The 27,912-nt window shown below is 49.8% G+C and overlaps 9 protein-coding genes across 9 annotated transcripts; 3 read left to right on the top strand and 6 right to left on the bottom strand.

Moving 5' to 3' along the window:
- Window positions 1–97: 97 nt before the first annotated feature.
- On the bottom strand, window positions 98–1,209 carry T069G_04683 (carbon-nitrogen hydrolase domain-containing protein; the record flags this gene model as incomplete). Its single annotated transcript, XM_056171893.1, has 3 exons — window positions 98–477; window positions 531–970; window positions 1,040–1,209. 3 exons carry the CDS (start codon window positions 1,207–1,209, stop codon window positions 98–100), a joined length of 990 nt encoding a protein of 329 aa, XP_056028751.1.
- A 4,028-nt stretch (window positions 1,210–5,237) lies between these two features.
- Window positions 5,238–8,749, top strand: T069G_04682 (histone deacetylation protein rxt3 domain-containing protein; the record flags this gene model as incomplete). Its single annotated transcript, XM_056171892.1, has 3 exons — window positions 5,238–5,700; window positions 5,743–7,441; window positions 7,519–8,749. The coding sequence occupies 3 exons, from the start codon at window positions 5,238–5,240 to the stop codon at window positions 8,747–8,749; spliced, it is 3,393 nt and encodes a 1,130-aa protein (XP_056028750.1).
- Window positions 8,750–9,304: 555 nt separating this feature from the next.
- Window positions 9,305–9,763, bottom strand: T069G_04681 (uncharacterized protein; the record flags this gene model as incomplete). Its single annotated transcript, XM_056171891.1, has 1 exon — window positions 9,305–9,763. The coding sequence occupies one exon, from the start codon at window positions 9,761–9,763 to the stop codon at window positions 9,305–9,307; it is 459 nt and encodes a 152-aa protein (XP_056028749.1).
- Window positions 9,764–10,209: 446 nt separating this feature from the next.
- T069G_04680 (fungal zn(2)-Cys(6) binuclear cluster domain-containing protein) lies at window positions 10,210–12,396 on the bottom strand (the record flags this gene model as incomplete). The annotated part of the gene is made up of 3 exons (XM_056171890.1): window positions 10,210–10,867; window positions 10,923–11,343; window positions 11,427–12,396. The coding sequence occupies 3 exons, from the start codon at window positions 12,394–12,396 to the stop codon at window positions 10,210–10,212; spliced, it is 2,049 nt and encodes a 682-aa protein (XP_056028748.1).
- A 1,821-nt stretch (window positions 12,397–14,217) lies between these two features.
- On the top strand, window positions 14,218–16,068 carry T069G_04679 (aminotransferase class I and II domain-containing protein; the record flags this gene model as incomplete). The annotated part of the gene is made up of 4 exons (XM_056171889.1): window positions 14,218–14,442; window positions 14,500–14,533; window positions 14,593–15,737; window positions 15,811–16,068. 4 exons carry the CDS (start codon window positions 14,218–14,220, stop codon window positions 16,066–16,068), a joined length of 1,662 nt encoding a protein of 553 aa, XP_056028747.1.
- A 1,765-nt stretch (window positions 16,069–17,833) lies between these two features.
- T069G_04678 (uncharacterized protein) lies at window positions 17,834–20,302 on the bottom strand (the record flags this gene model as incomplete). The annotated part of the gene is made up of 3 exons (XM_056171888.1): window positions 17,834–20,039; window positions 20,096–20,147; window positions 20,215–20,302. The coding sequence occupies 3 exons, from the start codon at window positions 20,300–20,302 to the stop codon at window positions 17,834–17,836; spliced, it is 2,346 nt and encodes a 781-aa protein (XP_056028746.1).
- A 697-nt stretch (window positions 20,303–20,999) lies between these two features.
- Window positions 21,000–22,746, bottom strand: T069G_04677 (sugar transporter domain-containing protein; the record flags this gene model as incomplete). Its single annotated transcript, XM_056171887.1, has 5 exons — window positions 21,000–21,158; window positions 21,209–21,708; window positions 21,768–22,268; window positions 22,324–22,651; window positions 22,717–22,746. 5 exons carry the CDS (start codon window positions 22,744–22,746, stop codon window positions 21,000–21,002), a joined length of 1,518 nt encoding a protein of 505 aa, XP_056028745.1.
- Window positions 22,747–23,219: 473 nt separating this feature from the next.
- T069G_04676 (putative cyclase domain-containing protein) lies at window positions 23,220–24,486 on the top strand (the record flags this gene model as incomplete). The annotated part of the gene is made up of 6 exons (XM_056171886.1): window positions 23,220–23,340; window positions 23,406–23,632; window positions 23,686–23,767; window positions 23,825–23,874; window positions 23,933–24,096; window positions 24,147–24,486. The coding sequence occupies 6 exons, from the start codon at window positions 23,220–23,222 to the stop codon at window positions 24,484–24,486; spliced, it is 984 nt and encodes a 327-aa protein (XP_056028744.1).
- Window positions 24,487–24,582: 96 nt separating this feature from the next.
- T069G_04675 (fungal specific transcription factor domain-containing protein) lies at window positions 24,583–27,119 on the bottom strand (the record flags this gene model as incomplete). The annotated part of the gene is made up of 6 exons (XM_056171885.1): window positions 24,583–25,156; window positions 25,224–25,385; window positions 25,442–25,622; window positions 25,682–25,911; window positions 25,980–26,870; window positions 26,947–27,119. The coding sequence occupies 6 exons, from the start codon at window positions 27,117–27,119 to the stop codon at window positions 24,583–24,585; spliced, it is 2,211 nt and encodes a 736-aa protein (XP_056028743.1).
- Window positions 27,120–27,912: the final 793 nt, after the last annotated feature.

Below are 27,912 nucleotides of genomic sequence, written 5' to 3'. Positions count from 1 at the left end.
GAGACTAGTTCGAATCGTCGGCAGCAGTAGATCGTAATCCTGCTGACGGCCATTATCACATGTCAATGAAGCATTATATTCATCGGTAGCTAATTCATTACTCGATTTGCTCATTCGCTTCTTGAGCAGTTTCCACCCGCTGCGGTCTAACTACTGGCTTAATCTCCTGCGCCACTCCCAACCAGAGGAGATCAGGGCGGCTGTAATGTCCCGTGCAATCGGCAAACATCTTGTTCACTAGCAATTCGTCCATGTTCAAATTTGCGTAAACGATACCCTCTGTATCCTCCTCGATGAGATCCGTTATGCGCCGACCGTCTGGACCAAAGACGGTCGAATGACCTCCGCCTGGGCTCGACATGAGTGCCCCTCCAGCTGTTCCCAAGGTCTTGACTCCGTCTTCTGTAATGACTGTGGTGCAGTGCAGCACAAATGTTCCGGACTCAATAGCATAGGTGCGGGAGAGCGTTTTACAACCTCGGATCGATTAGCAAAGCTCGACGGAGATGGAAAAGAAAGACTGTGAATACCTTCTGCGGTCATAGACCACGGGATGGGGTCTCCAACTTCGGAATTCAACGGAGGCCAAATAGCAACGTGAATCTCCTCGTTCTGTGCAATGGTGTTGTATTTCAGTAGTGGCTGAATGTGTTCCCAGCATGCTAGTGAGCCAACGCGACCAAACGGGAGCTCTGCCACGCTTTGCAAGCAATGGCCAGAGGCGTCTCCAAAGACGGTGCGCTCCATGTGCGTTGGCTTCATCTTTCGTCGATGGACTTTGATCTCGCCGTCAGGTCCAATGAGAACATTGGCAATGTAGAGTGAGTTGTTGCTATTCTCCGAGAAACCCAGCGAGACGGCAATCCCATGTTCACGAGCGCACGCCTGGACCATTTCCATTTCTGGCGAGTCCAAGCGGAGAGAATTTTTAATGTAAGCGACGTTGAGGTCAAAGTCAACCGGCCGACTCCTGTCATCAAGATACCATTTAGCTACTCGCAACGTTCATAAAGGTTGCGCATGCTTTCTCAGAACTAACCAAATCCAACAAGGGTAGCCTGGAACCCAAGTCTCGGGGAAGGCGATAAGCTGAGCATTGTTTGATGCTGCCTCTGCTATAAGCCTGCATGTCTTTTCTATAGTCGCTTGGAGGTTAAGCCAGACAGGCTCAGCCTGGGTAACGGCCACGCGAACAACGCGGTCAGGCATGCTGAAGTGGCTTTATTCCTTTGAACCTTTAATAGCAGCTGATTATTGATACGAGATGGCTTTTTTTGCGTTTCTGATTGCCGATTACGGTAGCTGAATACGATGGATTATAACCTCTGATAAAGTGTGGGCTTCAGTTTGGCGTTTGAGTGAATATACTGTAATGCCCAGGTGCATTAAACTTGACCAAAATCTCATATATGTCATGATCAAGCCAGTATACAATATTGGCTTCACTGAGGTCATCACGAGATAACCCCGCCAAACCCCTCATTCCAGCCTACGAGAACTGATGGATCCCGATGGTGGTACAAATACACCGGAATCTGTACGCCGGCGTGATAGGGCTCCAGAATGCGATAGGTCGACGCCGTACCGCCGGAATCAACCGAGTGTATGGCTCTGACCCCGCGCCATATTGACAGATTTGATTGTAGTCCTGCATTAGAATAGCTTCGTAGCGGGGCTGGCGTACGATGGAGAGTCGTGCCATTCTGCTGAGCTTCTGTAGTAGCTCCTTTTAAATATTGGAAATAGTGTATCATGTGATGCAGACTTTCATGGGGGCAAAGGTGAAGCTCTGGCCGAGATAACGACAGATGCTATCTTTGTGTGCGCTCTATGCTGGCGAAGGAGGGGACATGATAGGGACAGCACGGGAGCGGACATAGCTGGCGAAGAGATATGAAGTACCAGTGATAACGGCTACATGTGATCAAGCAGCCATATTGCATCCAAAGTGTTAACAAATACTATCATCCATGGGTGGCTTATTAAGAACGATGACACCAATAAGTGTCTAAGTCGCACAGGCCAGTAAAGTGAAGAAGCCACTGAACGAATTTGGCTTGGAGTGTGCATGTTTTTACGAATCCGTACACGGAGTACCGGGATTTGTATTGGGTTGTCTCGGGAGTGTGAGCGAGACACGGAAGTCGTGTCTGCAGGAGTGTCTGACTGCTACTGGTACATCTCGGTGATGCCCTCATTCGGCCAGCCTCGCTCACCTAACCTAGAGGTAGATTGCATTTACTGGGGCTGGTCTCTCTGCAGTTAATACGACTCGAATACCTGATTTGACAAATATTCTGGGACGGGTTATGAGCATTGAATGCTCTTTTCAACAATTACTACAAGCACATGCATTGGAAATCATGGGATTGTCGCTCGTCGTGGGCCTCGGATGATGCCAAACCAAACCACCAAAGAAACTGAATCAAGATGCCAGCAGCATTCGAGCCCAACCAAATGAACGTAACGCAAACCACACCCCTAAAACTGCACGCGCCCGCTTTTTGTTACACGCATTGCGTCTGCTGTGACACAATGTGCATGCACAGCACAGCACACAGAAATAAATTGCGTGCTCCATCAACTCACATGCGCCTGCATGCAGCCTGTGATAGTACGACCCGTGCTTTTACACCGCCAGAACGACCACCACCTCCCTCTGCCGATTCTGCCCAATTTCCAATGGATGTTTTTTTTTTTCCAAATCTTTTTTTTTTTCTTAGACACATCCACCCTCACCTCCATTTTTCTTGGAGAGAGAGGGGGGAGTGGATTCCCAGCCAACCAGCTCAAGACAGACCCTCTCGTCCATGTCTGGGAAAATTTCCTTTGCACGTGCCTGGTCCTCTTTTCTTTTTCTTCCCTTTCCTTTCTTTTTTCTTGTTAGGGTTCTGGACTGGACACGTATGGACGGTTATCTCTGCATATTAGTTGGGGGCCAGCCAGGGGTTCGGGGGTCTGGTCCGGCATGTCATCGAATCCCAACGGATCATCCATCAGCGCTGACGTGAACGGGCGAGCGAGCGTGAAATGCGAATGAAGCTGTGCTGGATGCAGTCGTCTCTGCCGAACCCCATTGCCCCGATTCGGGCGTCTGGTCCAGCGGTGAAGGGGGCCAGCAAGCAGAACTGAAGGGGCCAAATGCAAAGGCAAAGGGTCCAGTCCAGCCAGTCCAGCGCCATGCGGCCCGACGCTGCCACTCGGTTATAATGCGTGCATGATATCTGCCTTAGCCCGTCCAGCGCATCGACGGGTTTTTTGGTCTGATTGCGACGGGGGTCCCCTGGTCCGGTCCGGTTCCTGAGGGGTTGCGGTTGTTTGCGAGCGAGCCGGTGCGACGTCGAGGCTGGGTCAGATCGCAAGCCATTTGTCACACACGATTGAGGCTTGTCGTATATGTTGTGTGCTCTGGGAGGGAGCCAAGATGGAAGAAATCAAGCCGGATCAGATCAAATCAATGGCATTCGAGATGTGTGAATCTGGATGAAAGAAAGTGAAGCATCATGAGCTTGTTGACCGTGATGGTGCTGCTTCATGTTGTCTCCCCCCCCACGTTTACCCCTTCTCTTTTTTCTTTTCCTCCCTTTTATTATTTTTGCTTTTTTCTCTCTCAGGCGTGGAGCCATTTTTCTGTTTGAGCTTCAGCTGACCGTGGCCACTCATTGAGCCATTTCCCGGTGGAGGTGAGGCACGTAGCCCAACGACGTGCAGATGCTGCTATTATCGTGTCTTTTGGTGCCTTAATGCTGGTGCATGTATGTAATCGTCATGGATGTATGTACAATCAATGGATTCCATTGCTATATATGTAAACTTTGCCTCTATAATACTCTATCGATCAAATGACGGTGATGGCTTCAAGCCTCCTAGCGCATGTCAAGTACCAACATAAGGCACCATGTAGCGAATCGCTGCCCCCAGGTAGCTCCTCGCAGCAGCCCGGGCGGTTGAGTACCTTGCAATCAGCTCCCTGTACTCGCAAAATAGCCTATCGGCACACCTCTGGCAGCTTCCCCGCATAAAGCTCCTGCGTTGGCGCCAAGCAAAAACTTGCCCCGGGATCCGCGCCCACTAGCTCCAAGCCATTGATTTTCACCTTTTGATTCCCGCCTGTTTCATTTTCTGGTGGCTCATTTTCTGCCATTCACGACTCGGGGAGTGCATCTGGTGAGAAGCAGAGAAATAAGGGAGAGAGAGAGAAAGAGTGAGAAAAGAAGAAAGAAGAAGAAGAAGAGACTCTACCAGACACACTCGCAGCTATTCCTAGCTACTATCTCTGCAACACACTCGCACCTTATATCTGGCCACCGACAACGACAGCGGCATCTCGTCAAGACAAGATCAGCGTCCATGTCCTTGTCCATGTCCATACCCGGTCACACATCATCCTCATCACCACTTGCAAACACCATCACAGCACAGCAACCAAAACAATCCAAAACAACAACAACAAACCGGCAGACTAGACCACACACCACCAACAGACCAGCGACTCCCGCCTGCATATCCTGGTTCCCCACCGTCTCCTGGTCCGTCTCCCCCTCACCAAATCCAAAGCGTCCTCGCGCATCTCGTTACTCCAGCAAGGGGAGCTCGGATCCCTGCGCGGCTGACTGGCCTCTGCCGTGCGTGTCACTAATTTTTTTCCATCTTCTTCCTACATCTCCAAAAACTGCCTTCTTTTCTTCCTTCTACTGTACTCGTGCTCCAGAAAAGTGGACTTGTCACTTGTTTGAAAGCTGGATTGTGGCCGCTCGGGCGAAACAAAGGGGCGCTTGCCGAGCTCAAGGTTTTCTAGCGCAGGGCCGTCGCGTGCTGTCAGTGGCTGGGCGCACTTTTTTTTGATTTTTTTTTCAAGGTTCCCAGTTTGCATTGGATCATTGGATCGCGGCGTTTGAGACCAGCTGGAGAGGATTTGGCGCGCTTAGCCCACCCGGCCTCACACCCCGGGAGCAGAAATTCGGCTCGACGCCCTGCCAGACGGCAGCTGCCGGGCGCAAGCCCACAGGCGACTGACTGCAGCGGTGCGATTCGATACGGGGGAGTGGACGTGATTTGGAGAAGCTGAACTTGCATCTTCGCAAGTCATTGACTCGCCTCCCGTCCGTCAACCTCGATTCACCTGCTGTCTGTCCATTCCTCGCGGCAACGGGGCGGCAGCTTCAGCCCATCCGAGGCCCCAAGATCGCTCCGCCCGGGTCGGAATTTTCGAGCTAAGTAGCTAAAACTTCGGCACGATGGATCCCAGACGGTCGCCAGCTCTCTACAACCACAACCACAACCACAACCGCCATCACCGACCGCATTTTCCCCTGCCGCCCTCGAACTCGGCATCGACTTCGTCATCAGCAGCACCGCCGCCAGCCTCGCATCGCATCGCCAGCCCTGCTTATGCCCACCAGCGCCGCACCTCGGACGCGCCCTACCGCCCTTCGCACGTCCGCGACTATCCCGAGCCCAGCCATTCGCGTGCCCAGAGCGCCTCGTCGCTGCCCACCGCTCGCGAGCTGAGTCGCAACATGCCGCCGCCCACGTCGCCTCCCCAGCAGCCGGGGCAGCAGCAGCATCAGCAGCAGCATCCCATGTCGCAGCATCACCAACAACCTCACCCGCCGCCGCCTCATGCCATGACCTACGGGCCACCGCCACCACGGCCTCCCCCCGTGGCCGTCGGTCCACCCAGCGCCTTTCCTTCAGGTCGTGAGCTGCCTGCTTTGAGTTCCATCGCGCGCGCTGGCTCAGCGTCTGGCGGCAGCTCCATGTCCATTTCGTCCATGCTCGGTGGCCCGCCACCAGCTTCGCGAGATGCTCAACCTCCCTCGACTGCGCAGCAATACTCATCGCACTCGGCCCCGACATCCGCCTCGACCTCTGGCCCTGGCTTTGCAGCATCTATCCAGGCCTCGCCTCGAATGCACTCTGCATCGTCCGAGTACCCTCCGTTTCGACGACCTCAAACCCCCGAGCTTCAACGACCGTACGACCCTCGAGCTGGCACCGCGCCCTCCCCTCGAGGCCCCTACGCCACGACCCCCGACGTACAACGGTACGGCACGCCGCAGCAGCAGCAGCCACCCTATCACTCGCGACACCCCTCGAGCTCGACCGACCCTTCACGAGATGCACCAAGACTGCCTACAGCACCACCGCCTCCTGGTCAAAATAATGCTCAGTCGAGGCCGTACGGTGGCATGGCGCCCCGGCCGATGGAAGTCGGGAGGGTGCCGGGCCCGGAGGATGCTTACGGTCGTCGGGAGGAAGTCACGCGGTCAGCAGCGGGTCTGGATTACGGTGAGAGGACTGGCCTGAGGCCTTATCCGTACGATGATCGCTACAGAGCAGAAAGGGAAAGGCAAAACGCAATCGAGCTAGAGCAGCAGCAGCAGCAGCAGCAGCAGCAGCAACAGCAACAACGCCAGCAGCAGCAGCAGCGAGAACGAGAAGGGAGGGAGCGAGCATATTCTGGTGGCGACCCGAACCGACATCCGCTGCCCCCGCATGACCAGGCGCATCGCGAACCCCCGGTACATCAATCTGCCCCCTACGGCGCACCCCCTGCCGAGCTCCTCGACCGGCGCGATCCTCGAGACCCTCGCTGGGGACGGCCGGAAACCGAGGCGAGCTATAGGCCCGCGCCCATGGACCACCAGCGGCCACACCCAGACTATCCTCCTGTCTCTGGACCCTATGCGCCTCATGGCTCTTCAGCGTATCCGACAGCACCTCCCGAGAGATTCCCTCCAACCTCCCATCCAGCGTATCCTCAGAGCGCAACTGGCGCTGCTGGCCCACCTCAGCCTCACGAGTCACCAGATAGAGCCCGAATGGAGCTTCACCACGCTCAGCAGCAGCAGCAACAGCAGCAACAACAACAACAACAGCAGCAGCAGCAGCAGCAGCCTAGGCCTCGACCTCTTGATGATGTGCCTCCACCTCATTCGTCGGCGCCTTTTGGTGGTGCCGTCGGACACCATCAGTTTGACCCAGCGCGAAACAGAAATGTTGACGACCCATCTGGACCTGGTATTCACCAGCGCAACCTACTGGCCATCCAGGAGATTAACCGCAAAGGACGCGTATCCCCGCTCCCCCAGGCCGTCCAGGGTGCGCAGCCTCAGCAGCCAGGCCCTGCCGCAGAACCAGGCATTAAGAGCGAGTTTGGTCGCATGTTTGCGGGCATAGGCAGCGGCGTGAGCTTGGGCGGCCTGTCCAGCCCCGTCACCTCGGCCCCGGTGCCGTACGTCAACGCCGCGCTGGCCAAACGAGACGAGATGGACAGCCAAGGTCCGGATGCCGGACCAGACGGTGCGACCAAGGGTGCAAGGGGTAGAAGACGGAAGCATAATACGGACGAGAGCCGTGATGATGAGAGTTCAGGCAGATTGACGCCGGTAGGACGTGGCACAAAGCGTGCGAGGGGCCACGGCCACCACCACCATCAGTAAGTTTTTGTTTGACTTTGGATTAATCCGAGTAGCAGAGCAGTATAAAAAGGCTAACCACGCATGTTTTCCATAGTCACCACCATCACCATCACCACCACGCACCCGAAGGCACCGCCTCTCCCACAGTTGCAGTAACCACGTTCAAGAATTTCAAGGGCGCTACTCCGATGGAATCACCGACCGAAAAGATGCCGAACGCTGCGCATCATCACCATCATCACCACCATGCGCCGCGACCCGCGCAACCGGCCCAGGTCCCGAAATCTGCCCAGAGTCCCCCGACCGCGATCCCACCCAAACCGCGAACCATTGTATCCTCCAAGGCTGTCTTGGAGCAAGTTGCTGGCCATCCCCGCCACCACTTGGGCGACTTCATCTACCAACCAGACCTGAAGGCGGGAAGGCTACTCCCCAATACTCCCACACACCGCGGTTTCTCGTCAAATCCGAAGCCGCTGCCACTCGAGTTGATCAAGGGCAAAGAAAACTGCACCCTGACTGTCAAAGTGTCACGCGTTCACCTATCTTCGGTCGCTCGAGAGGAGATTACCGCCAGGGCATTCCTTTGGGGCACAGATGTCTACACCGACGACTCGGACGTAGTTGCGGCATGCATTCACGGAGGATGGATCAAGGGAGAATGGACTGAGGATGTCGATACGTCTCTGCTGGATCTGGAGCAAGGTCTCAATGGCGAAACGAAGCGGCGAAAGGTTAAGAACCAGGAAAACGAGCCCGCCAATGCCACGTCTGAAGGACTCATCACCGCCCCTCCCGTCGCGGGCCCGATGCCCATCCCTGCCGAGCGCGACCTGCACGTGAATGTTTTGATACTGCCTCGACTCGTCAAATACGCCCCATCCACGCGATACGGAATTACTAGCCGCGAGTTTGGTGGAGAATACGGATCACGGCACGCCGTCCACGATGGCCTGAGCTACATGGTCAAGAGCATCCGCTGGGTGCAAAATGGAGCCCAGCCGCAGGCCAGACTTCGCGGAAAGGGTCGACGAGAGCGCATGAGGGAGCAGGCGGCCAACTATGTGATGATTACAGGATTGGGCAAGGCTGACATTTTGGAGGGCAAACCCAGTCTCGGCAGCGAGATCTCCGGCAACTGGGGGAAGAGAAAGAATGGTGATGAAATTCCCGAGGCTAAGCGCCGACACAGTGAAGGAGACAAGGAGAATCAGCCCGACGAAAAGATGAGCGACACCCACTCTCAAGGGCACGACCAGGATAAGGATGTTGAAATGCGAGACATGGGAAATGAAGAAAAGGTGGTAACGGCTGAGGAAAAGTAATTGTTTTTTTCTTTTTCTTCTTCTTCTGTTAATTATTGATCTTTTTCCATTATCATGAGGATTTGTTCAAGAAAAGGCCTATGGGATGGGATGGGATATCCCCTGGGAAGGGGGGAGGACTCATATATACGGGGCTTGTATTTTGGGCGGACAGCAAAATAGCGAGGGCAAATGTTTTGTTTTTGGGAGTGGACCAGGGAGGCGGCGGCCATTTTATATCCGGAGCTTTTTCTTTTTCTTTTTTCGTCCTTTGATGTTTTCTTCTCTCTCCTCTCTGGGATATGAAAGAATACCCCCTCTACTCATCATGATGCGTGGGATAGTAATAGTACATGCTTCAGATTCTATAGTTGTAATGTACAATTCGTCGCTGCGTGCGACGACGCTGGTATCTCCTCGCGGTTGATCCTTTCCATCTTACATATTTTTCATATCTCTCGGTGCCTTTTTTTGTTCTTCCTCCTCCTTTATACTGTAGATTTGGTTTCCCTTATTCGTACGTGAAAGCCTTGTTGGAATCATCCTCTGTGCTTCCTATAAAACCCCAAACCTCGCTCAAAAGTCCGTCACCCTGCCATTATAGCTCCAATCCCCCTCCCCACCCCACCTCAAAGGCTCATTCTTCGGCCCTCCCACCTCGCCCGTCTTGGGATTCGTATCGCCTTCGAATTCCGGAGGCGCGCCGCGAAAGAGGCCCTGATTGAGCGTCGTAGCCTCATCAGTCTTCTGCGCCGATGAAACAGAACCGGAAGCTGAAGAAGAAGAGGAAGCGGTCGTTGTGTGGCGAGGAGTTTCGGTCGCGGGAGGAGTCTGGGTTGCAGCTACTTCTTGGAAGGCGGACGATACGGCGGCTGCGCGCTGGAGGCGTTCGAATTCGGCTTGTTGGGCGGCGGGGAGTTTTGGGGGGGATGGGCGTGAGGAGAAGGATGATGATGAGGAGAGGCGGGTTGTTGTGAGGGTGAGGTTGACGTTGCGGAGAGGGACAGGGAGACGAGGGCGGAGGAATGGAGGCATTGTAGTTGTTTGTTGGTGTTTGTTGGTGTTTGTGTGTTTGTGTGTTTGTTATTTGGTTTGGGCTGACAGAGTTGAGTAGTTTGGTTGAGTTGGATTGAGCTTGTTGATTGTAAGTTGTACGTTGGAGGTTGTGATTTGAAAGCTGAAAGTTGGTTGATGACGAGATGGAAAGAGACGGAGCTGATAGCCGAGGTTTAGGCTTGGTGGGGTGTGTCGGTGGTGGGCGTCGAGGGGGTGGCTCTACGATTATTTACACGGCTCATGATCTGTATGATGTGGGCAAGATGAGATTGATTGAGAGGAGAATCCTATGAATCTTTGTAATTTCATCCCAAGGGCAATCAACTCTTTATCATGTTAAATTAAGCACATAAATAACACAACACGCTACGCACGAACCCATATATCCACGAACATACACAAATCCATCACATTGTCGTCTTCACTTACACGCTTCCAGATCCCTCCGGCCGCAGCCACTCAAACGTATCCAACAAATCAAAACTGAAAAATGAATTCAAATCCGGCGACGACAAGTCCATATTCCAATGCCCGCCCTCGTCCAGCATGTTCGTCTGCACCGGCGCCTCCAGCGCCTGCTCCAGCACCCGCCTCACAACCTTTTTAATACGAAAGCAAATGTCCGCGTTTGGCGACGACGGCATCACCCAGTCCAGGAACGCCGCCAGCATCCCGAGCTTCTCCACGATGATGGCCTTTGTGGCCGCGGCGCTCATCGTGCCGTGCGCCTTGCCCCGGAGCAGCTCCATGCACAGGATCCCGCCGGCCGGGGCTGCGAACGAGGCTGTTGTCCATTCGACGCAGTCTTCTACCGTCTTGAGCCGGTTTTGGTGCGTCCAGAAGAGGTGGGCTAGCGTTACCATCTCGAGGCTGATTTCGAAGAGCCGGGATCCCGCTTCTTCGCTGTCTTCTTTGCTGAGGAGACGCTCGATGAAGAAGAGGTTCTGGAGGTGCTCCAGCCAGATGAGAAGTCTTGCGTACAGGTCTTTGCCTGAGACGTCTGGGTTGTTGAGGTCGTTGGGTGAATAGAGTATGCAGGGCGGGAATTCGGCAACGATCTGCATCTCTCGCTTCTTCAAATTCCTGGTCATGGTTAATAGCAACTCTTGTGATGCTGTGTGTGATTTCTTAAACTTACAAAAGTGCCGTCTTGCCCCCGAAATCCATGCTCTGTAAGGCAATCTCTAGAATCTCATCCCTTACATATGACAGCATGGCTCTTGCACGCAACGTTGTCGATAAATAAATTTTGCCATCGGTGCTCCATCCATTCTCATCCACACGGCAATCAGTGTAATCGGCGAGGGGAGGATTTGATAGTAATAATTCTTCACTCATATCCAAAGGAAGTGGCGTTGAGGAGAATCTTCTGCTGAGAAATGCCGGCCGTCCGGTGAACGTGGCCGTGACCTTATCATGTGTGAAGATGGCGGCAAATAGCTGGCGCTTGGTTTGCGTAGTGACGGAAAAGTCCTTTGGGTTGGCGTTTGGAGAGACGTGGAGGCCGAGATAGGTTGTCATGGCCATGAGGTCGCCGTGTGTCCTCCAGTACTGCATGCCTAAGAGTTGATATACACTTGTTAGATGAATGTTTGACAGAAGAAAGTAGTGGAAGTATTGACTAATGGACGGAGTGAGTTACCTGCATCTCCGGACTCGTTGGATTCCAACAAGCTGTGGCCCAGAATAAGAAATAACAACATGATGTTACTGTTGGCCGCATCGCGACAGAGCTCTATGCACTTCCACGCGGCCATCTTGTACTGCTTCACGAGATGACTTGCGTGAGTATTGTGCAGCACCTCGCAGTCGCTGGATATGACAGTCATCTCAGGAAGTCTTCGAGCACCACCAGCCCAAAAGACGTAGAGCAGGCCAAGAGACTCCCACCGCAAATTCGACCCTGAAAACTCGGCAAACCACTTTTGCGGATCTGTATGAGACTCCCCAAGAGGCACCGCACTGTTCCGACACAGCTTAAACGACATGCGCCTCAGCAGCTCCTCGTCTCGCGCCACACGATCCAGAGTTGTCCCAAACGCCTCCCACAGAGAATTATTCAGCCACCGCCCCGAGAGCGTATTCCAGCCGCCGTAAAAGCTTGTGTAAAGCCTCGTCAACAGCTTAGACGAAGCCTTGTCGGGAATGTGTCGCAGGGCGCCGAGAGCAAGCTCATCTAGACGCGGGGCAACATCTGCGGTTTTGAGCGGCATCATATCCGACTCTGACTCGCACTTTTCTGTTACTGACAAGCTGTTTTGCGCTTCTTCATAGAATGCCGAGAAACTCGTCGCGCCGAGATACCCAACATTGCTCTCTAGAGTTGCTTGTGGTGATCTACTAACGGGTACTGATATGGAGACGGGACTGCCGTTTGTGGCCTGCGGCCTCAGAGACGGGACGGCGGCTGATCTCGACGAGTTGATGTGATTATTCTGCTGGCCTGGTTGAACCAGATAGACGCACTTGTCTGATACTCCTCCACGGCGACATCGGGAGCATACGGGCACGCGGTGATCGCATGCGACTTTTCGTCTTCGACAGGGCTCGCAGGCCTGTGGACGGCCGTTTTTGCGCCTGGGGGCTCCGGTGAGGGCGAGGTTTCCTTCCATGGCTGGTGTTAATGCCGAGATGAGCTGATGTGATGAGATTCTCACTGAGCAAGGTTGCTCATTCACCTGAAGATTGTATCATCGGCTTCATAATCCGAGATTAGTCATCTGTTCTTTAGCGTTGACAGAGGTTTTAGGTGCTGTGTCCACAGGGCAATTACTGCGAGTTAGTCGATTGAAACCACTCTGAGATTGATAATAGTGAGAAATCACCATACTTGGTTTGAAGCTCTCATCTTGTGTTTTGAGATACAATGGTGACTGTCGCCAAGACACCAGTCATGCATGTTTAAGACCGTAATGGAGTACTTATGGCACTACTTTAGAACTAGAGGCTTACAAGTACCTCTAAACCTGCACGTATATTAACAGACTACATTTAGTTTACCAAAACTCTTTCATAAGTAGGAGCCAACATAATCGACGACAGAGATGAAACTTCTATGTGGCGACCGCGAAATGAATAAGAGCATGTATTCAGTAATACGAGCACCCAATTAGCTTATCAAGTGGCGCTTTTATAGGGGAATGTCTACATGTATTTAGCTAGCACCTGGATTTTACTATATAACTATAGTAGCAATTACTAAAGGAATATAGATATAATAGCAATTACTAGAGGAATATAGATATAATAGCAGTTACTAGAGGAATATAGATATAATAGCAGTTACTAGAGAAAAATAGATATAGAAGAAGTTACTAGAGAGATATAGATACAGTAGTATTTATTAGACAAAATAAATAGATGGCGTTTTTATGCGATAGAGTGTGACGATTTTTCCTGCCTCACGTTGCCTCAGAGTAGTCCTTGATGGCCGTTTTGCTGTACTTCCTTTGATGGCAATGGTGTAGCCGGTGGGGATTTTGGTGCCAAAAAGGGCGTAGAGGACGAGGTACGCCGGCCAAGACAGGCTGTACATCGCGTGCGAACCGGGAGAGCTGCGAGAAAAGAAGGTTTTACTTTTAGTATCCTAGGAAAGAGATAACCACTTGCCAATATCGTATCAGTATTAAGATTAAGATAGAGTTTTTTCTTTTCCCTTTCTTCTTCTCTTTATACGAAAGGCCCCCTCCCCGACGAGACTGTCGCCATGAGCCTGCCGCAGCCAACGCTGCCATCAGCAATATTTGTGCTGTTGTGAATACCGTTTGCAATGGACATCATTAATACTGCGCCGAAGATCTCTGCCGCCCTGGAGTCAGTCCGACGATGGTTCTGGAATCCGGGCCTGGCTCCGGACGAAGAGGAGGGTTTAAATCGATACGCTGCCCTTGAGAAGCGTATTGCGCGAGGCAGAACAAAAACATTGTTATTGTTGTCGACACCGACCGGGACCGCCACCTATTACCGTCCACCTCCCCCAAAATTGTTTATTTTTCCTCAGCGCTTGTGTCTCCCAGCGTCTTGTTTTAGACAACGGCAGACCGGCAGTTTTGTTCTTTTTACGGTAAGAGACCAAACGCATCATTTCTATTATTTCAATAGCATAGATGACTTTATCTTTTCATAGTACATATTTATTCATAGGGCTTAGAGTCGCGCAAGTCTCGGTGGCCACTGTTGGAGTCGATTCGTCGCAATCTACCCCACGGCATCTTTTCTACCCCAACTCGTGTCCAACTTATACAGAGAAGCCCCACACCATTAATTCGTTGTGAGCAGGTTGAGTAAGAGAAAGAGTGACAACCGTTGCAGATGGATATCCATGGATATTTATAAGCCAGATAAATAACTACCCCGAGCCCCCCTGTCCTTTATAAACAATTCTTGCCAGCTTCTGAAACTAGTAAGTCCCACCTCCTCGTAGTCCACCTAACATGGCCAAGGGTTCACATCGCAATATGGCACCTTTAGTTACAGAAGGCATTCTACTAGACGACACGGCGAGTCCAGAATGGCACTCGAGCGTTTGTCTCAGCAATGGCATCCTGAAAACCCCCACAATTGCCGATATCGATGCCCGTCGACAGGCCGTTGGAAAAATGGTGGCTCCGACAGGTGCCTATGCCGATTCCGACATGTTCAAACTGCAGTGTTCCAGAGTCAGTTCACCTTTTGTAAATCTGTAAAATACATGCAACTTACCCTGATGAAAAAAGTCATCCGATAGGCCGGCAGCAAAGAGATGGGACAGTAAGTGCTATTTCCAGTAACTTCAAAGAGACATCTCATATCTAACGATGCCGTCTCAGATCACCTAACCGATGAATGTCGAGCACGAGCTCCTGGAATCTTGAAAGTAGCCGCCAGGTTTCTCAAGAGACCGGGAATGATTTCACTAGCTGGCGGCCTTCCTAGCCCCGACTATTTCCCATTCAACTCTATAAGTGCTGCGATTCCCGCGATACCTGGTGCCGCCGAGAGCGACGTATTCGAAGCCGAATCGAACATTGCAATGGGACTACGCGACATCGCCTCTGGAGACGCAGCGTTCGACCTCTCTGTGGCTTTAAACTACGGGCAAGCAGCAGGTTCAGCTCAGATGATCCGCTGGATTACCGAGCACACAGAACTTGTCCACAAACCTCTCTATGCCGATTGGGATACTTGTCTAACCAGCGGGAACACGGCAGGCATCTATCAGGCGCTAAGAATGCTATGTGATAAGAACAGAGGCGACTCGTGGATGACAGAGGAGTATTGTTATGCTTCTGCCTTGGAGACTGCCCTTCCGATGGGTATCAAAACGGTTGGTATCAAGATGGATGCCGATGGCCCCATACCAGAAGTCATGGACGAGCTTCTCACCAACTGGGACGCTGCAAAAAAAGGAGCTCGAAAACCACATGTCCTATACACCGTGCCGACAGGGCAGAACCCGACAGGATCAACCCAAAGCGCTGCTAGAAAAAGAGCGATATACAAAGTCTGTCAGAAACACGACATCTACATCATTGAAGACGACCCTTATTACTTTCTTCAGCTACGATCCGACTCAACCTCCCCTCAAAACTCTTTAAAGCTTCCTATCAGCACATTTCTCTCCAATCTTCCCCCTTCGTTTCTCAGCATCGACACCGACGGCCGCGTAATGCGCATCGACTCCTTCTCGAAAGTCATCGTCCCCGGCGCAAGGATGGGCTGGGTGACGGCCTCCGAGCAAATGATTGAGCGATTCATCCGGCACGCTGAAACAGCGAGTCAAGGGCCCAGCGGCTTCTCCCAGGCTCTCATATACAAGCTAGTTGACGAGAAATGGGGCCACCAGGGATTTCTGGACTGGCTGCAGCATCTACAGGCAGAATATACTGGGAGGAGAGACGTGATGCTGGCTGCGTTTGAGAAATTTCTGCCCAAATCGATTGTGAGCTGGAATTCTCCGAGTGCAGGCATGTTTGTAAGTACATGTAAACACCCGAGGTAAATGCATGAACATATAAAGAGACAAGGGCTAATCGTGACGGCCATAGTGCTGGATCAAGATTAAGCACAGCTTGAGACCCAACGCCAAACTATACTCTACTCTCGACATCGAGGAGGAAATATTCGCTGCGTGCCTCAAGAGGGGCGTCCTAATAGCAAAGGGCTCCTGGTTCAGGGCCGAGCCGGATTTGCCTCTGGACGACGTGTTTTTCCGCCTCACGTTTGCAGCGTCCAGTGCTGAGAACATGGAAGTGGCTGTTCGAACGTTTGGAACGGCCCTTCGAACTATTTTTAATCTGGTGTGAGCTCAACGCGCTGCATACAGAGAGCATGGTACGGAGTTGAAGGAATCAATTGGCATTTTTGTCTAGTGACTATGTTTTGAACGTGAACAACTAGCCTGGTATGAATGAATATTTATTTTCTCTGATAACTACCTACTATGTCTATATTTGTCTAGTAACTGCTACCATAATCAACTTCCAGTCTTGCCTGGCAGCATTCAGCAGCAACGACTTGAACTTTTCTCGCTGTCTAACCGTTGACATAGCTAGCATTAGAACTCCTGGCATTGATATAGTTCAAATCTTCTGATAGATTCTCAGCTGATTCAATCCAACCTCTTGTGCCTGAATCTAGCCATACAGCTGCCGAATACTTCCAGGAGGGTAAGAAGCAACGACTCTTTCAGGTAGTAGTCGAATCTGCCCTTGCCATGAAATGTTGCTCGAGAAACTTGTCTCTGACCCAAAACGCTGCCATACGCGCAGTATGGTGATTTCAGCAGAAGCCTGAACAGAAAAGTCCGTCTCACAAAAGGGACACGAGCCACAAACTTCAGTTTCTCTGAGGAAGGCGCTCAAAACAACGGATCCAAGGGCAGATGTTGGGTTTGTCAGCAAATCATTCCACCAGTAGCTGCAAAATTGATCGTCGACGAGGTGACATGGCATTATATGCATTTTATGCATGTGAGCTTCAGGAGTCAAAAACTGATGTAGACAAATCTGAAGCCATCCCAAAGATTTGATAGAGACATTCTCAACGTCTTTGAAGAAGGTATGTTTGGAGTGGATGAGGAATTCTCCATCTGTTGTGATCTTTGGAGATACCGATAATGTTCCTTTAATCTCGCTGGTCATGCCGTATTTATGTGGGTGGATGACTCCCATAACCGGCTGCAACAAGCGATTGAGATGATCTTTGTATGTTTTTGTTAAGACGGTTCCTGTTTTCTCTAGACGTGTATATTTTAAAGCGAGTTGCATATGGCGATGGAAGAGTTTATATTGTATGTGTCGAGGATATTGTTTATAGTTGACTCGATAATAGTAGCAGTCCCATGACGTTTGACATTGAATCGTAGATCGTGGGTTCATCGGAGTATCGTTCTGGTTAATACGATGGAGCTTAACGCATTTATGGCAGGCCCAGTGATTAAGACGGCCGCGAGCCAGAGCAAAAATATACTCTTGTCGCTGATCTTTATCGATATTAATGGCGGATAGATCTTTTAGCTTGTTGTTTTTTTGGATAATAAGGCGCAATGGATAACAAGTTTGAGATAGAATGATTTGTTGATATTGTGGGAGGCGCTCGACGATGAGAAGAATAATTTCGATTGGGAGGTTAAGAATTGGACAGGAGAGATTCTGGCTGGTCCTGGTGTTACCGCTTATGAGACGGCATAATAATTGATAGAGAGGCATGGTGACGGCTCAACCGATGCCGATATTTATGAAGAATGCGATATACCGGGATAAATTGTGCGCAGGTTAAAACAGTGTTTACCTACCTAGCAGAGAATGGGGGTATATGAGTTTATATAAGAATCCATTCGAAGTATATAAACGCCGAACTTTGTATCGTTTTCAACTGCCAAAGGCAAAAGTAAAAATAGAAACCTAAAAGGAAAATGTGGAAAATAAAATTATTGGAAGATCAAAAGCTACAAATCTGATATAGTAGAAAGCTAGCTTGGCATGAATGAATATTTAGTATGAAAAGATAAAGCCGTTTTATTGGAATAATAGAAATGATACATTGGTCTCTTACCGTAAATTACAATTCTTATTGGATTTCGTTATAACTTTCTAAGGTGGACGCATATCGATCAGCCGCCTCTATACATGAGCCAATCGCATCAAACAAATGCGACTGCTTGAACATCTCCGTAAACAGCTTTAAAACCGAATATGCCATCTGTTTAATCGTCGTTGCGCTGAATTCATCATCCAAAGTAGGGTTAAAGAATGGAGTTTCTTTTAATATCCGCGCAATGACGCGAACCAGCACCTTCTCCTCGTCGTGCAACAAGTGGCTCTCTAAGCTGGCTCGCTCTAACCATTTACTTAGAAACAGAGCACATTCCAGGTTAGCAATGCTGTGAATAATGCTCCAGGATAGAATCTGGGTTTTCGACGCATATCTCAGGCCAATCCGCACTGGTATGCTAAGCGCATGTGCGCTTTGGAGAACCGCCGAGTATAGGCGCGGCGAGCGTTCTGGCAGAGGGCATCGGGCAAAAGAAGCTGTAATTACGGCAGGATCTCTGCTGCTAAAGTTCCGGCTTGGAACTGCGTTGAAGCACAGCCTTATCCAGGCGATGCGGAACACTGCCGTGGCATTGAAACCTAGTGGTGCCATGTGGGCAATGGGCTGCGTGGTAGATTCTCTGCTCGAAGCCCAGCCGCTATCCCAACGGCAGAGTGCCCGCCTAAACTTCATATAAACGTCCTCTGACAGTGGTGTTGTATCGAGATCCGCACCGGGTACATCAATATGTAAGAGTGTGTCCCTCGTAAGCTGAATCTGCTGGACGAGACCATGAATCGAAACCAGACATCCAAACGCAGAAGTTCGATGGTTCGGGCCTCGAGATTCACGAGGGACTACTAAGTCCGAGTAATAATCACCAAAAGTGCGACATATGGGGGGATCACGCCGCCGGATTTCCTCCCATTCGAGCGCTGTGGCAGCCCACCAGTGAGCTTCCTGCTGTGGCATTTTGATCGACCAAAGCTCACGAGCCATAAGCCGCGGCGGTGTGTCGTAGAAGATTGAGTGTAGATTAAAGAGTATAAAGGCGATGAAAACGGTTCGTCTGCGTCCTTCGCATTGAATCCATTGCAACCACGTCTCGTCCTCAGATAGATCTTCTTGGCGAAGATAATCTCCCTGGCGTAAGTGAAGCACAATTTGTTCAGCCAGTATGAAAGCATCAGGCAGTAAGTTCTTGTACTCCCATGAACATAGGGACATGCAAATGATCATGGCTTGAATTGTCTCGATACTAATGGCTGGTGGGCCTGCCGAATTCGTCGCAATATTAGGCATGGCTTCGAGTGCTGGCCTTGCCTGTATAGTCGAGTTACGTGCTGCTTCCACTACAGCTGCCGAAACTTTGTTGAGTCTTGCATCTATGATACTTTTCGCGGCGTAGTATAGAGACAAGGCTGACTCTGCCTCGAACCGATACTGTGCGCCCATTGCAGCCATCGCAAAGACAAGCTCTAGGGGCATTTGGGAGAGGCTTGTCGTGGACAGTTGCAGAAAAGGTCGGTGTAAGTTAAACCCGGAGAAACCTTCGATATACCTGCTTAGGGTGTGTTTTGAGGGAAGCTGGAATTGAAGGGGGAGAAGAGCAGCGTTGTCTTGAACAGAAGCAGAGATTAGGTCGTAATCTTGAGGGGACATGTAGCACGGGTTCCTCGGCGCAGATGGCAAATATGCTTCAGTACTCGGGGTACCAGTCGATATGTTGGGTAATCTATGGCGAGGAGGTATTGTGGAATCTTTGAGAGGCGGCTGGCGTAACAATTCAGAGGCACATGGCAAATCGTCTTGCCAGATAGATTCTTCTGCTCGGCCTGAGACATCGCTGGCAGGTGTTGTCGTCTCCGGCAACGGTGGTATATCGAGGGAAGGCGCAAAGTCAAATGGTTGAAAGTTCATGGGAAATTCTGGGCTGAAAAATGAAAGCTCAAAAGGGTTGTGTTGTAACTGGAAGCTATCCCAGAGCATGTCCAATTCATTTGTGAGTGCTGTTGGAATCAGGTTGGCAGCCTCGGAAGGGGAGACTTGAGTGTCACTAGTAGACAGGACTGAATCGGTATTTGGACCACTATCAGTTCTAAGCTCAATGGCCGATCCAAAGTTCAGCATAGGCATTTCAGAGTTGTCAACCGATTTCCTTTGTCGGTTTGAGACATTGGGGCTGAGAGGCCCATGCCCCTCGGACTCTTTGGCTAGCTTCACATGGCGAGAGAGTAGGTCCCTACTTCAGATGAGTACTGAGAAGAATCGGATTTACAAGGGCAACAATCCACGTACTGACGTGAGAAATTCCGTCCACATATACAAGCGTGGGGCTTCTCTTTGGTATCTGCCAGTAGTCCAAGTCGGTTAGTTCGGTCATTGAACAGGATGCAGAGTCTCAAAGAATCGCGTACGTGTTCTCTCATGGCGGCGCAAGTGTTCAGTCCTTAGAAAGGACTTGTTGCAGAACTGGCATGGGGGCACTTTGACCTTGTGCCGCATTTTGTCTGATACATGTCGCTGGCGTTGCGTGAGTCGCCTCTTACATGAAGATGGCTGGAATCTACCCCAAATTACTCCGTCCGATGAAGCCAAAAGGCCCACACAATATCTCACCGACAGCGGCGAAGGCACATGTAATATCACATGACATTGCTCAGTATGAGTCGGGGTTTGGAAAAATAATAATCCATCAGCAATGCTCCTCGTTTCATTCCACCATTTCGACATGAAACCATTCTTTCGACGAAGGGGCAGGACTGATTATAAGCTTGCAGTTCAATTCTATTTCTTCAATTCCGACTACATCAATCTAGTTGCTTCATATATTTTTTCTCATCTAAATCAATGCATAGTTGATTACCTCGGAATTTACCCTTTAATAGGGAGTATAAGTAGATCTGGACATTCAATATTTGCGTATATCTCTGTATTTCTCTACATAGCTTTTGGCATACGATCCCACTTTCTGGAATTCAATTATTAATAGCATAGAGCCATCTTGTGTCAGGACAGTATTGCACAGGTAAGCAAACATCTTCATATGAGGATAATTGTGATATAGTTACAACTGGAGAAATGCTAGCTAGCATCCCAACTCTGCGACGGCATTACATATCATAAAACTTTGACTATATGTACCTAAGTATAAAAGTGATAAATAATAATACCGGAAGCTACCTATAAAGGATAACTACTGCTAAACTCTCTCAGCATCTCTCTCAGCAGTCTCAGGTGGAACAGCAGAGACATCCTCGATAGTATTGCTCTTAGCATAGTCAAGCTTTTCGTCTGTATATACTCCCTCAACCGAGTCTCCGAAGAGCTCACCGATTTGTTCAAGGGATAATTGGCTAGTCTGAGGAAATTGTTAGCGTCAATACGGTGCTAAACAAGAAGACATCTTACCTCGGGACAATAAAACCATATGAAAGTGCCGATCACGGTGGTACAGCCGATGAAGACTAGGTAATACTTCCAACCAATAACTGCAAAGGCAGTTGGTGCACATTGTAAGAATATGATGGTCGCAACAAAAAGACCAGAGACGGATACTGCGAGGCCCTTTGCGCGCAGGGGAGTTGGAAATATCTCGGATGCATAGATGTAAGAGGTGGCATCGGAAGTCGATGAAAAGCAAGCCATGTGCCAGAAGAGAAAGAAGACAGCTGCCCCAGCCACGCTTCGCGAACCCGTGCGTTGGAAGATACTGACGGTGATGCATTCGCCAACAAGAGCCGTGATGACACCGGTAAAGCCAACAACAAGCAGACGCGTACGGCCAACACGGTCTACAATAAGCGAATTGATGATGTTTCCAAAGGGACACACGGTAATCCAACCGCATTGAATCAGAAGCTGACGAACGGTGGAGAAACCGAGAGCTTTATATAGCGTCGGGCCATAATCTAAACGATATAGAGTTAGAATTGCTTTCTCCTAGTTTTCTTGATGGTTTATAACATACTATTAATCACCAAAGTGGCAGTTCCTTGACAGCCAAACAAGATAAGAAAGCCAATCAGACACCTTTTGCGCATTCCAGGCGAAGTAAAAAGATCAATGAATCGATGTTTAGCCATCTTCTCATGTTGAATGAGGCTTCTAAGCATGCGAAACTCTTCCAGAATAGCTGTCCTGTCCTGCAGCATTGAATCGTCGGATTCTGCTCGAACCGCTTCAAAGGCCTTGAGAGCCTCGTCTGGACGATCCTGATCCAGGAGCCATCGAGGCGACTCGGGAAGAAACGAAATACCGATCGCGAGAAATAGAGGCGGGAGGCACTGTATAGCTAGTGGAAGACGCCATTGCGCACCAGACGCGTTCACAAAGAAGAACCCAAGGCCGACCCAACTGGCGAGAGCGTATCCGATGCAGATCATGACACCGTGCATACCGACGAGAAGGCCGCGAATACGAGGTGGTGCAATTTCAGATTGGTAGAGAGGGATGAGGACGACCATTGAACCTAAGGTAGTACAATTAGTGGTGTGAAGAGGTGCATCCAGGTCGTACAGTCATACCTATACCAAGCCCTGTCACGAAACGAAAAACGAGATACATGGCGATATTGACGCTACCAGCCTGCAGAGCGCCTCCAACGAGAGCAATAATGGAGGTGAACAAAATGGCACGCTTTCTACCAAGATAGTCGGCGGACTTGATGCAAGACAAGCATCCGAAGAGGCCACCCGCCTGGAAGAGTCCATTGATGGCACCCTCAAGCTGTGTGGCATTTGGACGAGTATCGAGTTCAAAGTAAGCGATAAATGACGGCTGCCCGAGAGTCGTGGCGATGATGCTGGAGCAGTAACCATATGTGACACTGCCGAGGGCCACAAAGGCCACGATCTGATCAATCGAACAGTCAGTTGACGTCTAAAAGATAATTATGAAGCTAGGAAACAGTGACTTACCAGAATCCGAAACAATGCCGGCGAGACCATTTGGACTGCTGAAATCAATCAATGTATGAGATGAAGGATCCAAGAGGATATTTTTTGGAGGCTGTCGATCGGAGAGAATAAGGAGAACTAATAGTCTTACAAAGTTCCACAGACAGGAACCACTCCCATTCACTGCATGTCAAGCTAGCAAGCCACCCAAGTCCTCTCCCAAGACCGTCCGGGGTGCAGTCCACTAATTGACTAAGAAGCCGAGTCTCGGCATCTTGAGTTTACCAACTATTTTCGTCTTCACAAAGAGCTGTAATTTGACTGTATATCCTTTCTCTCCCTTTACCCCGGATTACGCTTCTCCTTTACCCCGCGGACCCCAGATCAATCGCGAATTAATCGATGTGGGGAAGATTGAGACACCGATGCTCACGATGGATTCGTGCTTATAGCTGAGGAGGCTGCTGCCCGTTTCCCAAGCCTCCCAGACTATCGATCATCGGCTTGGCCACTCCGAACGCAACATGGTGTCCACCGACGAGTATAGCTTCCCAGCCTTTGATGATTTGCCGTCTGTTCCGGGGCAGCCTCAGGGCTGTCTATGGGGATTTTTCGACAAGGATGGAAACAAGGATGAACTCGGTAGTGAGTTTAGACATGCTATACTCCCTTGCATGGTCTCCTTGAAACTTCTAACGCAGACTATGTAGGTCTCAATCTTCTCAATGCCGACACCGTAAGAAATGCCTCGCTTGAGATTCAGACTGGGAAGCACGTGCAACTCGATTGGCCTATGAACAACCTTGAATTCCCAGGCTTTGGTCGCATTCCCATTGAGCATAATGTGAAGCAAATGGCTTCGGAGGGTTTCCTCGGGCTTGATGATGAGATCAAGATCAACACTCAGACAAGCTCTCAGTGGGACAGCTTGAAACACGTCAGTTAATCTATAGGATGAGTATATGAATCCAGTGCTGAGTTTTGATCAAGTGGAGTATACAGAAACAAGGCTTATTCTATAACGGTTTGTCCATCGAAGATGCGTTGAAATCACCACGAAATGGGTTTCACAGTCAGTTTTTACACCCTAAATTGCTCTCTCTCTAGCAAGGCATCTAACACAGATCAGACGTTTGTGAACGAGGTGGAATAGTTGCTAGAGGAGTGTTGGTTGACTGGGTAAGTTAGACTCGGAAGAAAAGCCAATCTACACGAAATACTGACAAGAATATTACAGTTAAGATGGTGGGAATACCACAACCCGGGCAAAGAGCCCCCGTCTGCTATATCACCCTATGCGATCCCAGTCTCCGAATTAGAAGAAGTACTCAAATTTCAAGGCACAGAATGCCACCAAGGAGACGTTCTTATCGTTAGAACTGGATTTGTTCGTTGGCACAAGTAAGACAGCAGATCATCTTTGGCGTAAACTTAGCTCATTGCCGTTATAGTCAAGCAGATAAGTCTACTAGGGCTCTCGGTACCAATCAGCAGCATTACATGATTGGTGTAGCAAACAACATGGAAACTGTTCGCTGGCTTTATTCCAAGCACTTTTCAGCCGTTGCTGGAGATACAATGGGATGGGAGGCTTGGCCTTATCCTGAGGACTGCTGCCTCCATGAGTGGCTCTTGTGCCAGTGGGGAACTCCAATCGGAGAGCTGTGGAATTTGGAGCAGCTGAGTGTTGTTTGTGAAGAATTAAAGAGATGGTCATTCTTTTTAACAAGTGCTCCGATCCATGTTATTGGGGCTGTTGGATCTCCGCCATGTGTCATTGCTGTATTCTAATGACTATGGAGATATATCATACTAGGTGTCAACTTGCGATATAGACGCATTTTAGATAGACATAGATATACAGGTATAGAAATACAAAGATGAGGCCTAATAAGAGATTCCATCAATAGTATCGTAGTTTGGAACCTCCAACAAATCGAAAAAATTCACTTGACCTGAATCCAAATCAGAAAACAGATCGTCCAACACAAACAGATTCGGCAACATTTCAGCGTTGGTGTTACTAAAGGCAGAATAATCGTTTGATAAAAAGGGAATATCGCCCAGTGTCTCAAGAGGTGGCCTAGACGTTGAGTCCATGGTGCTTGTGATGTCGAGTTCTCGTGCATTTGGTTGTCTTCCCATATCCTCCATACTCCCCAAGTGTTGATTATATGGGTTAGTGTTGTTCTTTTGTTGCTGTGAAGGACCAAGAGCAGGGCTAGCCGTCACCATACTCAGCTCTCCAGACTTGTTTCGGTTCGTAAGCTTTCTACGAAGTCGTTCAATAATGTCGACGAATAGTTTCAAGATCCAACCGCTAACGGGCCATGACTCTTGAAGACAGGTCAAGCCAAGCATACATGTTCTTGCTCGATTCTCGGCAAGTTCTCTCCCAATAGCTCCTGATGTACAAAGAGAAAAGACGTGCATGGACAGGGAGTTGAAAAGAGCAGGGATACTGCTTAGGAGTCAGCTAACCACTTTTTTTTAAAAAAAAAGAATAGATCCAATAAGAGCACACGAACGTATGGATTTGGCAGAGGCGGACAAGAGAGGTAGAAAGGATATCTTCCATCACTCTCGTAACTTCATTCGCAGCAGCCATAGCTTTCGGTCGATCTCCCCAGAAATTTGAAGCAGTCTCGTCTCCAGTACTTGTAGGTCGACAAAGGAGGATCACACCAAAGCTGTAATAGTGAATATTAACATTGCGGATTGGAATGTTCGGGCTCGAATTACATACTTGTAAGCCATGAGAAGCATCGCGGACCACAAGCCCTGGCCGGTCTCGGCATGGACGCCTTTGTATTGTAATTCGGCTGGAACCTGCTGTCGAAAGTTTTCTAAATCGTCTTCAAGTTGAGTCTTTTGGGTAGGGCTTGTTGATTGGACTGCCGCGTATCTGGACGCGATTATTCTGCTGACTATGGTTCAAGGATGTAAGACTGTGTGTAGAGATAAGACAAGCAAAAAAAAGACTTACATATTATTGATAGACGTGCCATTTGACAGGCATAAATCGCTTCTTCAGCCCCTAGAAGATTCTCATTGGCCATGTCGCCAGGCTCAAGCATCTCTACATCACAGTCTCTGTGGGCAATATGCTGTGGTCGACCGATAGAGCCACTCGTAAGCGTATCTCGAATGCGTATACACCACCATATGCGCCTCCAGAGCCTCGACTTTTCGCTACTCATGTGGGATTTGGCAGTTCTGTCAATTCAGAGGTGTGAGCTTTTGACAACAATCCCATACCGCCTAGGTTCAAAATAGGTACTCACGATCTGTGCATCCCTAGGCTCTGTGCCAGGCTCACAGCGATGCCCAGCCAATGCCACGAATCCTTTTCATCGTTTGATCCGCCCCACCAAAAACTCATCAGGAATACAGCTGCAACGTTGTTCTCTTTGTCTGGATCCAGGTCGGCATCGTACAAAGCTTTTGCTTGTGTGTAAAAGACTGTACGAGCATGTTGCCTGCTCTTGCATCCTGTCAAGGCTATGTCCGCCTGATCACATATTGTAGCAGCAACTAGCAACAATGCATTTAGAACCAGCAAGGACATTTGGTTGCGAAGACACTTTTGAAGGAAGTCTTGCCGATTGAGCAAGGGAAAGGCTGGATGGAACCATCGGAAATACACATCAAGCAACTTTTCCAAGGCATCCGGCCCCAGGCGATGGAGGATATTCCTCTCACGCAACAGCGTTACTTGAACATTAGCAATGTTCTCACGCCCCATATCTGAGGGATCAAACCCCTCGGCAATAGGAAAATGAAGACGCTTCTGATAGTTGAGTCTGTGACTCAAAAAGGGGGCCAGCACATCGTGGATGGCATAAGTAAGACTAAACGAGTCGCCAGCGTAGAAAGTCCTGATGGAATCGTTTATTGGCTGTTGTGTTGGACGAACGCTCTGATCGGCAATATGCAGATAGAACAATGCACTGGAATCAGTGGGAGCTCGGCGTTCGAAGGATTGCGATAAGCCGCGTAATAGTTGGCCATCCGCGGGTTCCACACTCGAGACCCCCTCAACGATAGGAGCCGCATGATTGTTGCTGTGATCTTTATGAGACGCTGGTGACTGATCCTTTGGAGGTGATACAGAAGCCGGTGTTTCGCCTCGTGTTTGTTCTTCACTTGGCGGTATATTCTTCCGACGAACATATCTACGACGCTGGTTAGCCTTGTCATCAAATTGGAAGAAATTGCTATAGCAGATAACATGTCACATTTCCAACCTACCGTCCACGCTTTGAATCGATCAGAATGCATTCCGCCTTGGCAATCTGGCAGCCTGAACAGGGAACTCCAGGAGCCGCATCGCACTTGACCTTTTTCGAATTACATCGGCGGCATGCTATCCGCGTTCTGTCTTTCGTACGGAGCCGGTTTCTCATATCTTTCGGGTTCTCCATGGTGTTTGGAGCGCTTCCATCGCGGCATCTTACCACAACGCAAGTCCCTGCCTTCTATTTTATTGCCGGCTTCCATGCTCCGTCAAACGAATAATTACCACGTGCGCTTTGCTGCTAAAGAATTCCATGTCATCCCAAATTCCTCTCCCCGCATTCGCTCGGCTTCTTCGGGGGGCGCTCGCCGGTCTACTCTCCACACCTATCCCCACCACCCATCTCCGCCTCCAGATTTTTGTTGCCTCATCAAGGATGGATGGATAGCACTAGTCGGTTGACAAAAGCCAATGCGGCTGACCAACTTCTACAGGCTGTTGATACTCTTCTTCTATAGCCCTGTTCTAAGGTACATATGCCATTTCTGTATTGTGCCTCTCAGATCATGAATACGTGTCAGACATTGGGGAAGATCAAGTTGACCTTCGACATAGTACAGTCCTACTCGTAATGGAATTCTGAAGAATGATAGCGACTACGAGTAGACAACACTAGTTGCTGATGCAGATATGGTGGGGATAAGTTACTGTTCAGCTGGCTGTAGCAAACCTCTAAGCAGTTTATTCCCGATTCTAGATGCAGAGCTAAGAACAAATGTCCCTTTTAGGCGTAATGGGGTCGGATGATTAAAGGAGACTCATACGTAATCATTCACTCAATGACTTCTTCTATTTCTGAATACAAGTGGCTATGCCGTGAATCTATAGTTACTAGTTGTAGAAATCACTTGTATCACTTGAGTACAGTCTGGGTGAGCTTTGACAAATCCACCAACACTCGAGTCTGTTGTCGTCCATCG

Source organism: Trichoderma breve, chromosome 3 (genome assembly GCF_028502605.1).
Source record: "Trichoderma breve strain T069 chromosome 3, whole genome shotgun sequence".
NCBI classification, from domain to species: domain Eukaryota; kingdom Fungi; phylum Ascomycota; class Sordariomycetes; order Hypocreales; family Hypocreaceae; genus Trichoderma; species Trichoderma breve.
This window is presented reverse-complemented; position numbering and strand designations above follow the sequence as displayed.